Raw genomic sequence first — 17,658 nt, 5'->3', positions numbered from 1 at the left:
CTCTCTCAAATGATTAGCTGGTGTCAGGTATCAAAGAAAGTTCTCCTGATGGATAAAGAGATTTAATCTAGGACCTGATGGATCAGTAAGAATCAACCAGGCAAAGAGGCAGGGGCACAGCATTTCTGGCATTTGTAAAGACCCTGATAGAAAATAAAGCTTGATATGTTTAAGGCATGACTGCAGCCATGAAATTAAAAGACGCTTGGTCCTTGGAAGAAAAGCTATGACCAACCTAGACAGCATATTAAAAAGCAGAGACATTACTTTGCCAATAAAGGTCCATCTAGTCAAGGCTATGGTTTTTCCAGTAGTCCTGTATGGATGTGAGAGTTGGACTGTAAAGAAAGTTGAGCACCAAAGAATTGATGCTTTTGAACTGTGGTGTTGGAGAAGACTCTTGAGAGTCCCTTGGAGTCCAAGGAAATCTAACCAGTACATCCTAAAGGAGATCATTCCTGAATGTTCACTGGAAGGACTGATGTTGAAGCTGAAACTGCAATACTTTGGCCACCTGATGCGAAGAGCTAACTCATTTGAAAAGACCCTGATGCTGGGAAAGATTGAGGGCAGGAGGAAAAGGGGATGACCTGGGATCAGATGGTTGGATGGCATCACTGACTCAAAGGAGATGAGTTTGGGTGGACTCCGGGAGTTGGTGATGGACAGGGAGGCCTGGTGCTGCAGTCCATGGGGTCCCAAGGAGTCGGACACGACTGAGCGACTGAACTAAACTGACCTGATATTTAAGGAACCACGAGTAGATCCATGTGCCGAACAGGAGAAGGAAAACCGTAAAGTCCTCAGGTGATGCCTGTCTCAAAGGTAGTCCGAAGCACCTGTGTGCTCAGTTGCTAAGTTGTGTCCAACTCTTTGGGACCCGGTGGACTGTGGCCTCCCAGGCTCCTCTGTGCATGGGATTTTTCCAGGCAGGAATACTGTAGTGGGTATAAGAGCTGAAAATAAAGCAGTGCATGGAGGGGAATTTCAGGGACATCTTTTCGGCTTCACAACATTTGTAATAGCTGTGGTGGCCCATTTTCTGTTTTTCTTAGCCCTACGCCCCAAAGTCCATATGTCCTAGCCTAGATGTTAGGACAACCTGATGAAACTCATCTTAGAATAAATCAAAGTAACCAAGCCACGTGTGTGTGTGCCTGTGCGTGCTAAGTCACTTCAGTCATGTCTGACTCTGCATTTCTATGAACTGTAGCCCACCAGCCTCCTCTGTCCATGGGATTCTCCAGGCAAGAATTCTGAAGTGGGTTACCACACCCTCCAGGAGATCTTCTGACCCAGGGATCTAACCTAGTCTCCCTCATTGCAGATAGATTCTTTACCATCTGAGCCACCAGGGAAGCCCAGAGAAGGCAGTGCGTGTGTGCAGGCTAAGTTGCTTCAGTCGTGTCTGACTCTTTGCAAGCCTATGGAGTGTAGCCCACCAGGCTCCTCTGTCCATGGGATTCTCTAGGCAAGAATTCTGGAGTGGGTTGCCATGCCCTCCTCCAGGGACCAGGGATGGAACCCACGTCTCTCATGTCTCCTGCATTGGGAGGTGACCACTAGCACCACCTGGAAACCAAGCCACAAGTATGCTTAGAACGTAGTATATGTTCAATGCTGCTGCTGCTGCTAAGTCGCTTCAGTCGTGTCTGACTTTGTGCGACCCCATAGATGGCAGCCCACCAGGCTCCCCTGTCCCTGAGATTCTCCAAGCAAGAACACTGGAGTGGGTTGCCATTTCCTTCTCCAATGCATGAAAGTGAAAAGTGAAAGGGAAGTCGCTCAGTTGTGTCCGACCCTCAGCAACGCCATGGACTGCAGCCCACCAGGCTCCTCCGTCCATGGGATTTTCCAGGCAAGAGTACTGGAGTGGGTTGCCATGTTCAATAAATATTCTTTAAATTCACTTGTGTGAGAGGGACCCAAGTAAGTCGAATACCTGCTTGAATGACCGTATTTCATTCTTGTCATTTCCACCCACGTGCTGAAACAGCTTAAAGAAGGATCTTACTTGTGCTACTTAAGTTAATCCTGATATTGGTTTATTTCTCACCTCTTGGCACAGCCTTGACACAGATTTAAACTATCCCATGATTTCAGCTGGGAGTTTTGGATTGTCATGTGACTACAAAGAAACTTTAACCAGGATGATGTCTCCAGCTCGGAAGCTGATGTACTTTTTGGTTGACTTTTGGAAGGGCATTTTTCAATTCAAACCTTTTCCCTGGAACACTGCGTATGTTTTCAAGAATAGTACAGAGACTGAGGACTGCTTCTGGTAAGCAAGACCATTAATATCCTTCTGACATTTAGCCATAAACCATGGAGACAAACCATAAACTCTCAGCAGACCCCTAGTTATTATCAGATGCTCATTCCATGAAGTAACAGCATGGGAATGGAAACCAACCCACTTTCTTACATGCAGCTGGTACATAGTTTACGTTTAACTGATTTCATTCTTAAGCTGTAAATATATTTAGATAAGGCTGTTTGTTACACCTATTTGAACTAGATCTATTAAACACAGTTCTCTGAAGTAGGTACCCCTTAACTTCAGGTCAAATTGAAATTTCACTTAGAGGCATATGACACTTCCTCTGATTTCATGATCTAAATCAATAGCAACAGCTAATGTTTCATATTAATAAAAAGGAATCATATGGAGCATGTTATATGTCTTGAGAACTCTGAAAAGATGTTTTTTGAACATATTTTCAAAAAGTTACCTTTTCTTATAGAGTCTGTTAGTTAACAATAATCTGTTTTCCTTGCCTCAGTGTGATTGACACCAAGTGTCTATGTAATGGTAAATACATTGACTAAATATTTTTCTAATTCTTTCCAAATGGCATAAGTGAAGTAGCAATAAATATAGCTTTGATGAAAACTTTGGTTCCACTAAAAGTGATTAGAAGTGCATAAATAAGTAAAAGCAAAGGGGCCAAAAGGAACATGATGTCATTAATATAATCCACATTCATTGCATGTGTGACACTCTTTGCAGTTTTGAAAGTACTTTCACGTTAGTTTTATCAATTCCCCACAGTAAACCCTCTGTAGAAAAGAGGACAAGTACCATGATCTCTGTTTAAGGAGCATGGAAATCAGACATGATAGCAGAGAATATGCTTTCTGCCTGTCCTACACAACAGGTTAGAAATCATTTCTCTCACAGCTTTTCAGAGGAATCAGACTGTTGGAGAGAACAGAGCATTGGGCACTGTTGCTAAAATGAAACTACAGGGCTCACACAACTCCAGCAAAGGTGGCAGAAAGAATGACTTGAAGGAACCTGAAGTCTCTCTCCACCAAAGCACACAGAGGACTAAAACAGGGTTCCCCTTAGAACACACATCTGGGGAACTGTAAGAATCAACACTAAGACATCATCTTAGAAACTTTGGGCTGAACAAAAGTTAGTTTCATACAGAAGGAAAAATTACTCCTATCAGCTCTGAATTTTTGTACTATAGATTCAGAAGTTTCAATTTCTGTGTGATAATGGGATGAGAACAGAGTAGCCTTCCTTCAGCAAATAGCAAGAAGCCTTTAGAAGGGAGCTGGGAAATACCTCCTGTTTGTATGAATACATGAAGAACTCCTGAAACTCTCCCTATACTCCCCGTAAATTAGACCTTCATCCTAACCCTTGGGATCATGGTGTGTATTGTCCATTGTATTAACAGTGGCAATGGGTTTTAGATGAACAAGTCCCCTGGAGATATCTGTAAGCAGTGAGCAAACGACATGGAGAGCCATGAAGAAACTAAGCTGATTACTTAGAGTTTCTCTTTGTTTCTGTTCTAGGTACCTCAATGCTCTGGAGGCTGGAGTTTCCTATTTTTCTCAGAAACTAGGCTTCAAGGAGATGTTGAGAGGAGATACTGAGTTTCAGAACATCTTAATGGATCAGAACAGGAAAAGCAATGGTAAGAGGACATGAAGCAAGATTGTTTTTTTGCCGGCTACTTCCTCACAACCATCACCTCCCTATGAGTGATTTGGACAAATCTACCCCCAGAGCTGTCATCATTACTGTATATTTTGTGTGTTTGGGAAGACCTGTAGCTGCATGCAACTCCATTATATGGTTCCTTTTGCAGATTCAAACCTTATCCTCGGAGAAATTAGCAAAGTAGTGTATGAACATGGGACTGCCTTGGCAATCCAGTAGTTGAGGGGTCTGCCTGCTAAAGCAGGAGACACGGGTTCGATCCCTGGTCCAGGAAGATTCCACATGCTGTGGGGCAGCTAAGCCCAAGCACCACAGCTGCTGAAGCCCACGCTTCCTAGAGCCTGGGCTCTGCAACAAAAGAAGCTGCCAGAATGAGAAGCCCTTGCACCGCAACCAGAGAAAGCCCATGGGGAACCCCGTGCAGCCATAAATAAAAAAATAAAATAAATTTTTAAAATATATCAGCGTCATGGAAGTAATGATAAGGCTGAAAGCCAGCTTTTATGAACCGAAGTGATATCACAATCCCCACAATCAGTGAACTGCTTTTTAAAAATACATTTATTTATGTTGCTGTGCCCAGTCTTAGTTGTGGCATTTGAGATCTAGTTCCCTGAGCAGGGAATCAAACCCAGGGCCCCTGCATTGGGAGCATGGGGTCTTAGCCACTGGACCACCAGGGAAGTCCCAATAAACTGCTTTTTAAGTTCGCCACAATCTAGTGTACTGTTGAGTCTGTGACGAATCCTCAAATATTCTGAATCCTGTTTCCCCAGTGACCAAGAGGACATATTCATTGATATCTAGCCTTAGGCAAAATTACAAGGTAAGCCAAGACTGTTTCACTTGGCTTTATTCTCTCTTTATTTTACCTGCTGAGTAATCTTTCATTTATAGACCAAGTATGAAAAGTGAATGGTATAAAATCATTCTCACCAAGTAATTCAATGATTTATTTCACCCTCCACAGAAATCTTTTTACAAATAAGAATATATCAGAATACTTATGTATTAAGGACTGTTTTTTACAAATAAGGATATATCAGGAATCAACTGCCAAATTTTCTACCAGGAAAGGTTCTTGCTTGGCAGGATTTCCTGGTATCCCTCAAAACCTCACTTGCTTTTCATTATCAAGCATTTGCCATATTAAGAACCTACCATTTGTAAAACATTGAACGAGATATGGGGAAAAAGAAATATAAAATGATTCATGTCCCTAAAATGTTTTCAATTCAACTGGACAACACAGTGTAGGAAAAGATCTAATGAAGTGTCTCCCAACTCACTCATCTTACTCATCAAGCCATACATTTCAGAAATCTGGTTACAATGCATTGGAGAGCTTAGAGAGTCAGATTGGAACCCTCTCACTGAGTTCTGAGTTAAGAAGCTGCAAGCAAAACCCAAGGAAAGGTGCTTAGGAAGATTTTATTAATGCTCACATTAAGTTATATATTTTCCAACAACTTTACATGTGGGTGAAAGTGAAGTCGCTCAGTCGTGTCTGACTCTTTGCGATCCCATGGACTGTAGCTCACCAGGCTCCTCCATCCATGGGATTCTCCAGCAAGAATACTGGAGCGGGTTGCCATTTCCTTCTCCAGGGGTTCTTCCCGACCTAGGGATCAAACCCAGGTCTCCCGCATTGGAGGCAGACGCTTTAACCTCTGAGCCACCAGGGATGCCCTACATGTGGGTAGTGCACTTCATTTATTAATGAAAATAGTTTCTGTAACTACTCCAGCCTTATGTAATGGAGTAAGCACTAAACCGATGCAAATACTTATCAGAGCTGTTTCTGTCGTCTACCAGTTTTTTTAATCTCATTGGCATCTTGGCTATAGTTTCCTTAAATCAGTAAAATTAAGGAAATGGACTAGATGATTCTGTTTTAAAGCTATATGTATTAATATTTGTTTATTTTGTTGTTTGGCTGTCTTGGGTCTTCACTGCTGTCCATGGGCTTTCTCTAGTTGGGGCAAGCAGGAGCTACTCCCTAGCTGCAGTGCACAGGCTTCTCATTGCGGTGATTCCTTTTGTTGCAGAGTGTGGGCTGTAGGCACTTAGTCTTCAGTAGTGTGGCTCACAGCCTCTGGGGCATTGGCTCAGGTGTTGTAGCACTCTGGCTTAGTTGCCTTGCAGCATGTGGGATCTTCCCAGAGCAGGGATCAAACCTGTGTCCACTGAGTTGGCAGACAGATTCTTCACCACTGGACCACCAAGGAAGCCTGGACTAGATGATCCTTTTTAAGATCCCATGCAGCTCTACCCCAACTCTGTTAAAAAAAAAAAAAAATGTGGGGGGGGGAATAAATTTGAGGAATTGGTGTTAATCTTAAAACATGAGTGTAGCATAGACTTACTGGGTTCAGATTCAATCATGTGGTTCCCTTCTTGCTTGGGAACAGATTATTGTATATTTTTCTCTCTGTCTTGCTCTCTCTCCTGCAGTGATTGTTATGTGTGGTAGACCAGAAACCATCCTCAACCTCAGGGGTGACCGGGCAGTGGCTGAAGACACCGTCATTATTCTCGTGGATTTATTCAAGTAGGTATAATATTTGGAAGAACTCTCAGAAAGAAAATAAGGATTTCCAAAAGATATTCTCTTTTCTCATGTTTTTCATAGCCTTAAATGGGATTCAGTGTAAAGATAATATTGTAACCAGGGTTTAATTTTTTCTTTATCATTCTTATTTAATTCATTATAGCCTTAGCAGAGATGTATACCTTTGATATCGCTATCATGTCTAAGGACCATATGAAAGGTTTCTACTGTGTGGCACAGGAAACTCTGCTCAATATTATGTAAAAACCTACATGGGAAAAGAATTTGAAGAAGAATAGATACATGTATGGGCTTCCCAGGTGGCGCAGTGGTAAAGAATCCACCTGCCAAGGCAGGAGACACAAGAGACTGTTTCGATCCCTGGGTCAGGAAGATCCCCGGAGGAGGAAATGCAGCCCACTCCAGTATTCTTGTCTGAAAAAATTCCATGGACAGAGGAGCCTGGTGGGCTGCAGTCTTGGGATCACAAAAGAGTCTAACAGGACTGAGCACAGATACATGTGTATGTATAACTGAAACACTTTGCTATACACCTGAAACTAATGCAACATTGTTATCAACTGTGCTCCAATATAAAGTTTTAAACTAAAAAATAAGTGAATAAATACAAAAGTTTTATTTAAAAAGAAAAAAACATTCAACCCACATGCCCATTCAACAAAGATCCTGGTCTCCAGCCTGATCATAAGGTCTTTTTCCCAGGCAGTAAGAAATCAGTTAATATTCCAGTCATATTTCTGAGAACATGGGCTGTATCTGTGCCTTCGATTACTAGTGGCCTTTGGCCCTAGATTATTTTCCTTCAGCCACCTTTGGTAAGAGGAAAGTTCCCGTTAAGTGAATTTGATTGACACGATTATTCTTTGCCCTTTGCAGTGTAGTCACTGGGTGGTAATTTTCCCCTGCACTTCACTGGCACTAAGAGGAGAAAATTCTGGAGAACAGAAACCATCTTTTATCACACCCCCGCTTTTTTACCACTCATCTTCTAATGTAGTTACGGTTTTATGGAGAACCCATAAAAAAAAGTGCCAAGGTAATATCTGAGTCAGATTAAGCTTTAAACAGGTGTTGCTGGTACATCTTGTGTCTCTTGCTCCATCAGCTGAATCATATGACTTCACTTATCTGCCTGGATCATTGATCATTTGCTGTCTGTATTCAGAGCAGAAGCTATTACCACAGTGTATCATATCTGATTAGTCATTTCAGACACTTCGAATGTACTTGTCCCAGTGTTGAGAAAAATGAAGCATGGGAACTGCAGGCATATCTAGTTTCTGAAGATAATATAGTCAGCTGAGCCTTATTAGCTGCAGAATACAAGAAAGAGGGCAGAATTATCAACACTTTATTCCTGCAACCACATTGATAGCCACTTTCAGTGACTGCGTTGCCTCCTGGAAGGAGGCTTCAGCGGAACCAGTTTGGTGTAACTTTATTTTTAGAAACTCCTCATCTACTGCCAAAGTGTTGGCCTCCTTTTATCACTATTCCCTAAGGACACCTGGCTGTGTTTTGGGAAGATCATGAGATTCATTTGAAACTAGACTAACTTGGGATTTCAAATTATAATTCTGACACTTTCAGTTCATTTGCCTCTTGGGTATTACGTAGCATCTTGAGATTAAGTCTTCTCATTTATCAAGTGAAAATAAAAATATAAGGGTCCTTTAGGATGAGGTGCGGTAATATAAACAAACTCTTCAACACAGTCCTCAGCACATAGATATATCCACCTACTGTTTGAATATTAAATGATGGTCATCCTGGCTAACAGCAGTTCAAGTGTGTTATATTATTTGCAGATTAAAACATTAAAATGATTAGCAGGTACTTCCTTGGTGGTCCAGTGGTTAAGAATCCACCTTGCAATACAGGGGAGACGAGTTTGATCTCTGATCTGGGTACTAAGATCCCACATGCCTCGGACCAGCTAAACCAGTGCTTCACAGCAAGAGATCCCACGTGGTGCAATGAGGATCCTTCATGCTTCAACCAAGACCCAACACAACCAAATAAATATCTTAAAAATAAATAGATATAGTATCAAGGGTCCTCAATCTGCCAAATGTGTCTAGGAATTGAGGATGTGTACTGCTACATTGCTTCAGTCGTGTCCAACTCTTTGTAGCCTGCCAGGCTCCTCTGTTCATGAGATTCTCCAGGCAAGAATACTGGAGTGGGTTGCCAGATCTCCAGGGGATCTTCCCAACCCAAACAGCGAAAGTGAAAGTGAAAGTCACTCAGTTGTGTCCAACTCTTTGCAACCCCATGGACTATACAGTCCATGGAATTCTCCAGGCCAGAATACTGGAGTGGGTAGCCTTTCCCTGCTTTAGCAGATCTTGACAACCCAGGGGTCAAACCCAGGTCTCCCACATTGCAAGAGCGCGTCTCTTATGTCTCCTGCATTGGCAAGTGGCTTCTTTACCACTAGTGCCAACTGGTAAGCCCAGGAATTGAGAATACAAGGACCAGTTAGCTAATGTTAAGAAGTATACAGTGTTAGAGAAAATGCTTCATTTTTTTCCATGTTTATGTTTCACTATCTGGAGAGTAAATGGAACTCATAAACTTTCTCTCTATCCTATCCCTAAATCTCTAAAGCGTTATGAGCACTTAAGGAAAAGGTTTCCAGGTATCAGCCAAGAGTCATTAAACCTTGAAAACAAGCTTACATATCCAGGGGTCCCCAAAAATCTTCTTTCTTTTTAAAGAATTATCTGCAGTGAATTGCTAAAGAAACAAATGAACCTCTGTTTGTTAGTATATTCTAGATCCTTCATGTTTATTTTAATTTCAGAATAACCTATCAAAATATTTATTGTAAAAATATTAAAATTCATATAAACTTTATAAAAAAAACAAGTCTCTGTATTCTGATCTTCTGTGTCCATTTGTGTTTGTTAACCACAGCATCTAAGTTCTGCTATTCAAGGTAGCAGGTTTGGAAAAAAATAAACTTATCTGGGGAAAGTAGAAAGTTTTGCAGAGGGAAAAAAAAGTGTTTTAAACTATCTCAAAGCTGATGTACGAATCGGTAGGAGTTCCATTTCCATTTTTTGCAGCAATCTGATTTTCATGAGAAACTTGTGCTTTTTATTCCAGTGACCACTACTTCATGGACAATGTCACAGCCCCTGACTACATGAAAAATGTTCTTGTTCTGACCCTGCCTCCGGAAACCTCCGTCTCAAATAGTTCCTCCTCCAATAATTTATCACTGGTAAACTGCATAGACATATATACTCTTATTCTTCTGGCAAGGGTAAGATACCATTCTTCCATTTAGGACCCAGATTCTAAAATGAGCAAATTTTTCCCTCACTGGTTCCAGTTTACTCGGCAAATGTTAACTGAGCCAATTATGTGTAATAGCAGGATTCTTGCTATTAAAACTCCAGGACTTCCCTGGTGGTCCAGCGGTTAAGAATCTGGCCACCAGTGCAGGAGACACGGGTTCAGCCCCTGCTCCAGGATAACTCCACATGCCATGGGGGAAGCTAAGCAGGTGCACCACAGCTACTGAGCCGGCAATTCTAGAGCCCGTGCTCAGAAGCCACCACAGTGGAAAGCCCACACACAGCCAGCAGAGAGTAGCTCCCATGTGTCAGAACTAGAGAAAGCCCATACACAGCAATGAAGACCCAGCACAGCCAAAAATAAATCAATAAATTTGCAAAAAATCAAACTTTTTCTATATGTCACTGTGCTAGGCTGCAGTCCAGCACCACACTGCAGGCTGCTGTAACATCCAAACAGAAGCAACATTGCGGGATGATCAGAAGAAGCCCTGCTAACTTAGGGGAGGTACATATTAGACAATTAGAATAGATGAAGTTCCTTACATCCCTGGCCCTGGTATGAGAGTACCTCTAAAGATACATATTCCCAGGTTAAGACACAGTCCTTTATTTTCATTAGGTTGATTATCATCCGAATTTGTACAGGAGAGGCCTGGTTTATTCCTTTTATTCCAGCATCCCACCTGGTTTAACATTTGTCCCAGAAGAAGAGCCTCCAATTGGACATTAAATCATTAATGTCTTGATTAAATGCAAAACCCCATTCTCTAATACCGCATTGGATTTTGATGGTCACTGCACCTTAACGCAGCTAAAGTCACCGGATGTTTTCTGGCCTCATACACGGTTGAGAGCAAGTTTGGAGAAGGGAGGGGGTGAGGGGTGGTCAGTCCTGAAGCCCCCAAACAACTTTAGGATGACAAGGCCCAAAGAGCAGCAGCAAGGAAAGTTGGGGACCTTCGAGAGAATCACCATTTTGCCTAACTGATCACCATTTGGTCTTAACTGATGCTTTTCATCTCATGAAAAGATGATTTCAGCAAAAGACACTGAAGCCAATGAGAGATGTTTTCGTTTTTCCCTTTTCATGTTTTCTAGCAAATATACTTCTGGGTGTCATATTCAGATTTCACTTGCACAGCTTCTAGGCTCAGGCAAAAGTCTCATTCTTTACAAGTGGGTGGGCCAAACTGTCTGAGCTGACTGAGCTCATTCAATCCAGCTTTCAATCCAGCCCTGTAAAGACCACCCCACAACTGTCACAGAGGCAGAGAAAATTTACATATTTTCTATCTTGTTATTCTATTCATTGGAGAAAGTGGAACCCTTCTTATGTTCGCCCTTAACACCCAACCAGGACTCTCTCCAGTGCAAATACAGTGGTATCATCCAATCAAAACTCTTCCTGTTGCATCACACTACCCAAAGGCGGTGGGGTTGTTTTTGTTGCTGTTCTCTTTTATTCTTAAATGAAAACATTATTTCTATATAAAACCTTATGAGAACTGAAAATGCTGTATGTTGTTCTTCCTGGTTGAAATAAAATATTTCCTCATCATGGGAAGGAGGAAGCACAGCCGCTTTTAGCTCTTTCCCTAAAGGCAGTGTTCACAGTCAATTGATCCCAAGGGAAGACAGAATTGTGATGTGGGGATGAGAAAGAGCCCTGGTCCAAGGAAAGTTTTTCCAAATTTTCCTTTAATCCCATCCCTGCAATTCCATTAATACTCTTTTACCTTTCCAGTTACCCTGCTTGACCCCAACAATGTTTTTTCCAGGTTCAAGAGCAGAATCTTTTTTGTTTTTGTTTTTTTTTTTGGAACTCATTTTAAGATTTTTCCTTTCTAATTTAGGCAAAAAATGATTTTGCTGCTGCCTACCTGGATGGAGTCTTGCTTTTTGGACATATGCTGAAGATATTTCTTGAAAATGGAGAAGATGTTACCACTTCTAAATTTGCTCATGCTTTCAGGAACATCACTTTTGAAGGTACCAGTTGCCTAAGAGCAAACTACACTTAACAGTTTCTCCAGATACGCTCCCTGTGGACAGTAAAGAGAGGTGGTGGCAATAGATGGGTCAACAGTTAAATACGTTTAACTTAACTAGAGGCAACAAATGTGCAAAAAGTTCAGTTGTTGGGTAGAATGTTCTATGTTTGTCTGTTACATCTAGTTGGTTTCTTGTTATGTTTAAGTCCTCTATTTTTTTTACATATTTTTCTATCTTGTTATTCTATTCATTGGAGAAAGTGGAGTGTTAAAATCTCCAACTATTGTTGTATAAAAGAGTGCATGTATGGTCAGTTGTGTCTAACTCTTTGCTCTCCCATGGACTGTAGCCCACCAGGTTCCTCTGTCCATGGGGTTTTCTAGGCAAGAATACTGGAGTGGGTTGCCATTTCCTACTCTGAGGGCTCTTCCCGACCCAGGGATCAGACCTGGGCCTCTTACATCTCTTGCATTGACAGGCAGATTCTCTACTGGCACCACTGTTGTAGAATAGTTTATTTTATTTTATTTTTTTTTAAATTTTTATTTTTACTTTATTTTACTTTACAATACTGTATTGGTTTTGACATACATTGACATGAATCTGCCATGGATGTACATGAGCTCCCATATATTTTGTGCCAATTTTTGCTTCATATATTTTGTTGGTCTGTTATTAGGTACATAAATGTTTATACTTATTTATATATTTTTGCCCTATTGAGTGTTTCATTAATATAATTAAAGTCTTTGTTTCTTATAAACTTTTTTGATTAGAAGTCTGATCAGTTTTATCTGATGTCAGTATATCCACCTCTGCTCTCTTGGTTAATACTTGCACGGAATATCCTTTTCCATCCTTTTGCTTTCAAACTATTTGTGTCTTGGGATCAAAAGTGAATCTCTTTATAGACATCAAATAGTTGGATCACTTTTTAATCTAATTTTCCAATTTCTGTCTTTGATTGGAGAATTTAATCCATTTACATTTGAAGTAATTACTGATCAGTTCAGTTCAGTGACTCAGTCGTGTCCGACTCTTTGAGACCCCATGGACTGCAGAACACCAGGCCTCCCTGTCCATCACCAACTACCAGAATTTACTCAAGCTCATGTCCATTGAGTCAGTGATGCCCTCCAACCATCTCATCTTCTGTCGTCCCCTTCTCCTCCCACCTTCAGTCTTTCCCAGCATCAGAGTCTTTTCCAGTGAGTCAGCTCTTCACATCAGGTGGCCAAACTATTCAAGTTTCAGCTTCAACATCAGTCCTTCCGATGAATATTCAGGACTGATTTCCTTTAGGATGGACTGGTTGGATCTCCTTGCTGATAAAAAGAGATTTATTCTGTTATTTTGCTATTTGTTTTTTATATACTGCATAGCTTTTTCATCTCCATTTTATCCATTACTGTCTTCTTTTGTATTTATTTCTTTACACTGAAATGTTTAAATTTTTTTCATGTGTATTCTTTAGCTGTTTTCTTTGTGGTTACCATGGGGATTAGATCCTAAAATTATAACTCTCTAATTTGAATTTATACTGGCTTAACCTCAATAAATACAAAACTCTGCTCCTTTAATAGCTCCATTTCCATCCCTCTCAGACATTGGTGTTGCAGAACTATATACTTATACTTTGTGTCCAAATAGTAAACTAATTATTTTTTAAGCATTAATCTCCGAAATTGTCAAAAACAAAAGGTGGAGTTACAAATCAAAGTTACAATAATACAAGTTTCAGATTAATTTTTTTTAATATATTCATTTCTTAAGTATTGTAGAAAAGAAAAAGTGGAATAACACATTGTTTTTATAATAATACTAGTTTTTGTAATTGCTTGCTTATTTACCTTTACTGAAATGTTTATTTCTTCATATGGCTTCAAGCTACTATCTTGTGTTCTTTCATTTTAACCTCCTAGACTCCCTTGAGAATTTCTTGCAGGGAAAATTGGTTGGTAAAAATCTCTCAGCTTTTATTTATTTCAAAATATCTTACTCTCCTCTCACTTTTGAAAGACAGCTTTGTTGAATAACAGATTCTTAGTTGATATTTTTTTCTTTTAGCATTTTGAATACATCAGCCCACTGCCTTCTAACCTTCAGAGTATATAGTGAGAAATCTGCTTTATAATCTTATTGAATATCTCTTATATGTGATCAATTACTTCTCTCCCTGCTGCTTTCAAAATTCTATGTTTTTGGCTGTGGACGATTTGATTATAATGTGTCTTGGCATGGATGTCTTTAAATTCATTCTACTTGGCATTTATGGAGCTTCTTGGATGTTTATATTTGTATCTTTTATCAGATTTGGGATATTTTCAGCCATTGTTTCTTCAAATATTCTCTCTCCCATTTTCTCTCTCTCTTCTCCCTCTGGGGCTTCCACAATGCATACGTTGGTCTGCTTAGTGGTATTCCACAGGTCCTTTAAGGTCTGTTCACTTTTCTGCAATCTTTTTTATTTATTTTCCTCAGATTTGGTGATTTCCATTGTCCTTTCTTCTAGTTCCAACTTTCCTGGGGCTCAGACAGCAAAGAAGCTGCCCACAATAAGGGAGACCCGGATTCAGTCATTGGGTTGGGAAGATCCCTGGAGAAAGGACTGGCTACCCATTCCAGTATTTTAACCTGGAGAATTCCATGGACAGAGGAGCCTGTTGGGCTATAGTCCATGGGGTCATAAAGAGTCAGACACAATTGAGTGACTAACACTTTCATTTTCTTTTTCACCTTCAAGTTCACTAATTATTCTGCCTGCTCAAATATGCCTTTGAATTTTTTGTTTTAGCCTCTATGCTTTTCAGTATCAGAATTTTTTTATGATTTCTATCTTTTTGCTAATATTTCCATTTTGTTCATACATCACTGCCTTGACTTTACCCATGTCTTTAGGTCTTTGAGCATCTTTAAGGTAGTTGTTTTAAAGCCTTTGTCTAGTAGACCCACAATCGCTTTCTCAGGAATAGCTTCCACTGGTTTATTTATGTTTTTCTATTGAATAAATCATATTTTCCTGTTTCTTCATATGACTTATAATTTTGGTTGAAAACTGGACATTCAGATCTAATAATGTGGTAATCCTGAAAATCATCTGGGGAATGGTGAATTTTCTCCTTCTCAGGGTTTGCTGTTACTTGCTTTTGCTTTTTGTTTTTATTGTTGCAGGCCATCTCTGCTAAGGATCAGCCTGAGGTCTCCTCAGGTTTTCTGAGTCTCTGCCTTCCCCTCGGCATGTGTAATCACTTTCTAGTTTCCCCCATACATGAAGTTGCTTGAATGTTGTAGTCTTCAAGGCCTGGCTCTCAAGGGGGAAAAGAGAGAAACAAAGGAAGCACCAACCCTTTACATCCCTAGAAAGTCACATCGGCAGTGGGGGAAAGTCATATCAGCAACTGACGGAGGGGGAGAAGACACAGACGGTGGCCCCTACCTTTTTACTTGCACCTCTGTGATCATAAGTGGTAATTAGCCACCTGCTAGCTGTACCTATAACCTGGAGCAATTAAATAATATCTCTGACCTCAGATTTCTCATCAGTAAAATGGAGATAATACCAGTTTGTGTGTCATGGTGTTCCAGGAGAATTAAAATGATAAGTGCATATAAGTCACTTAGCACTGAGCCTGATACAGTAAATAATACTAGCTCTTATTTTGAACCATGTGAAATTGTTGATACTTGGTAATTTTTTTTTTAACCTAACCAGCCATTTCATAGACTCATGCTATGTGGCTCAAATTTCATAGATGAGAAAACTGAGGCTCCAAGAACTTAATTTTCTCAGCGTGTTCAGCCAATAAGTGATAGTGAAGGGATTTTGACCTTTTGGCAATCTACTTTAGGTTATGCAGTGACTTAAACACACTGTGAAAGTGAAGTCACTCAGTCGTGTCCGACTCTTCGCGACCCCCATGGACTGTAGCCTACCAGGCTCCTCTGTCCATGGGATTTTCCAGGCAAGAGTACTGGAGTGGATTGCCATTTCCTTCTCCAGGGGATCTTCTCGACCCAGGGATTGAACCCAGGGTCTCCTGCATTGTAGACAGACGCTTTACTGTCTGAGCCACCAGGGAAGTCTTAAATACACTGTGCCACTAGTTAATACTCTCAGCAAAAATTTGTCTCAATTCATCAGGAGAAATCTCCTGGCTAATTACATTTAGTGTCATCATCCTACCTGCAGTGAAAGAGAGTTCTCCTTCTCTCTAAATCGTGTCTCTCGTAGAAATATCCTTCAGCGATCTCAGCGCCAAGAACCAATGCCTTCTATTACATCATTAAGGTCAACCATTTTTCAGTAAAATAGAGCAATCTGAATCTGCTTTATGCCCCGCGTCAGGATGTAACTGGTCTTTCAGTCAGGAAGTCAATGATGGTCTCTAACTGTTTCTGATTTTGCCCTAGGGCATGTGGGTCCTGTGACTCTGGATGCCTGTGGGGATATTGACAATACCATGTACCTTCTGTACACCTCTGTGGACACCAGCAAAGTATGTTCTTATCAAGAACTTGGGATTAGGTGACTGGGTGAGGACAGTTATCGTGAAAGGCAAGTCATAGAGAAGGACTAGGAGAAGTTATGTTTAGAATCCACAATCTTAATTTCAGATTTACAGTTATGCCCCTCTTGGGGCCATATTCCTTAGACATTTTCTCCCATAGAACTTCTTATTCAGAATATCCACTCTTATTTACTGTATAAAATATACCCACCCAGAAAACACTGATATGAAGACCAGACTATTGATGGGATACCAATGAGAAAATGACAGGTTTTCTTTTTGGTCATTGTTTTTTTTTTTTTTTTTAAGAATTGTTTATTTATTTCCAAAACTAAAAATTTCAATGAAACATTCCCTGTTCTCTCCCTCTGCAATCTCATGAACATCATTAATTGATCCCTCAGGCACATAAAAATAGCCCTGTAATGTTATGCTTTATATTCACACACTGTATATACACATGGTATAGTATTGTGTGTGAATATAATACATATTATTATATTACTATGTAATATTAGCTTATATTCTGCTGTCAAGTTAAGAGTATAGTTTTGAGAATGTAAAACTTTGGTCCAGCATGTTTTGAGGGAGCGGTGGTGAATTTTAGAAGGATGATCATTTTGGAGAAGTCTCTTACAAAACTGACTCAATATATGCAGCAGTAATTTAAGGATATATTAATATTTCTATTGGCACATTGCTTCAAAAAGTAACTTTTTATAAGAAAGCACATTAGAGCGTAGAGATAAAAGAGATTCAAAAATCATGTAATTGATAGAACTTGAGGAATGTAGAATTCTCTAGCAGCCCCTTGACGTGTATAAATATAGACAATGAATTTTAACTATGGTATATTTTCTCAAGCCATCATTTTTAATAGCAGTTTAATGTTGTGGAAATATTTAATATTCAATATTGTGCCTCCTTTGTCCTGTGACTTAGAGCTAGCCATTTAATTTTTCTTGCCTCTGTTTTCACATTTGTAAAATGAAAGACTTGAATTCTCTAAAGACGCAGAGAATGATTATTGGGCAGGCATAATGTATGGTTATTAAAAACAAAACTGTTCGGCCTAATAGTGTTCCTGATGAGCACCAAGTAGATCCTAACTAGTTCCCAGCTGTGTATCATTTGCCTGGTTTCACTGAGAAATACATATGGCAGATTCACTGTGCTGTAGAGTAGAAACTAACACGGCATTGTAAAGCAACTATGCTCCAATAAAAAATAATTTTTGAAAATTCAAATGTCATTGGCAAGGATGGTGAGCCTCATCAGAAGTCATTCTAAAGTGTCCTTTTCTGTTCACCCATCTTC

At 40.1% G+C, this 17,658-nt stretch overlaps 1 protein-coding gene and 1 long non-coding RNA gene across 3 annotated transcripts in view; one reads left to right on the top strand and one right to left on the bottom strand.

Annotated features, from left to right (window-relative positions):
* GUCY2C (guanylate cyclase 2C) overlaps positions 1 to 17,658 on the top strand; it is a 76,310-nt gene that overhangs the window by 17,275 nt on the left and 41,377 nt on the right. For both annotated transcript variants that reach the window (XM_040235239.1, XM_040235238.1), the window contains exons 4-9: positions 2,069 to 2,281; positions 3,814 to 3,935; positions 6,416 to 6,512; positions 9,645 to 9,762; positions 11,695 to 11,830; positions 16,244 to 16,329. In XM_040235239.1, coding sequence (XP_040091173.1) covers positions 2,069 to 2,281; positions 3,814 to 3,935; positions 6,416 to 6,512; positions 9,645 to 9,762; positions 11,695 to 11,830; positions 16,244 to 16,329 — 772 coding nt within the window. The remainder of the gene's footprint in view (positions 1 to 2,068; positions 2,282 to 3,813; positions 3,936 to 6,415; positions 6,513 to 9,644; positions 9,763 to 11,694; positions 11,831 to 16,243; positions 16,330 to 17,658) is intronic.
* Positions 2,000 to 17,658, bottom strand: LOC120858886. Its single transcript, XR_005719964.1, has 3 exons — positions 17,487 to 17,658; positions 11,747 to 11,751; positions 2,000 to 2,009 (listed from the first exon to the last, which is right to left on the bottom strand). It is a non-coding gene; the product is annotated as an uncharacterized LOC120858886 (long non-coding RNA).

This window comes from Oryx dammah, unplaced genomic scaffold, assembly GCF_014754425.2.
Source record: "Oryx dammah isolate SB20612 unplaced genomic scaffold, SCBI_Odam_1.1 HiC_scaffold_29, whole genome shotgun sequence".
In the NCBI taxonomy this organism is placed as follows: Eukaryota; Metazoa; Chordata; class Mammalia; order Artiodactyla; family Bovidae; genus Oryx; species Oryx dammah.
Note: the sequence above shows the minus strand (reverse complement) of the source record. Positions and strands in the feature narration are given on the sequence as shown.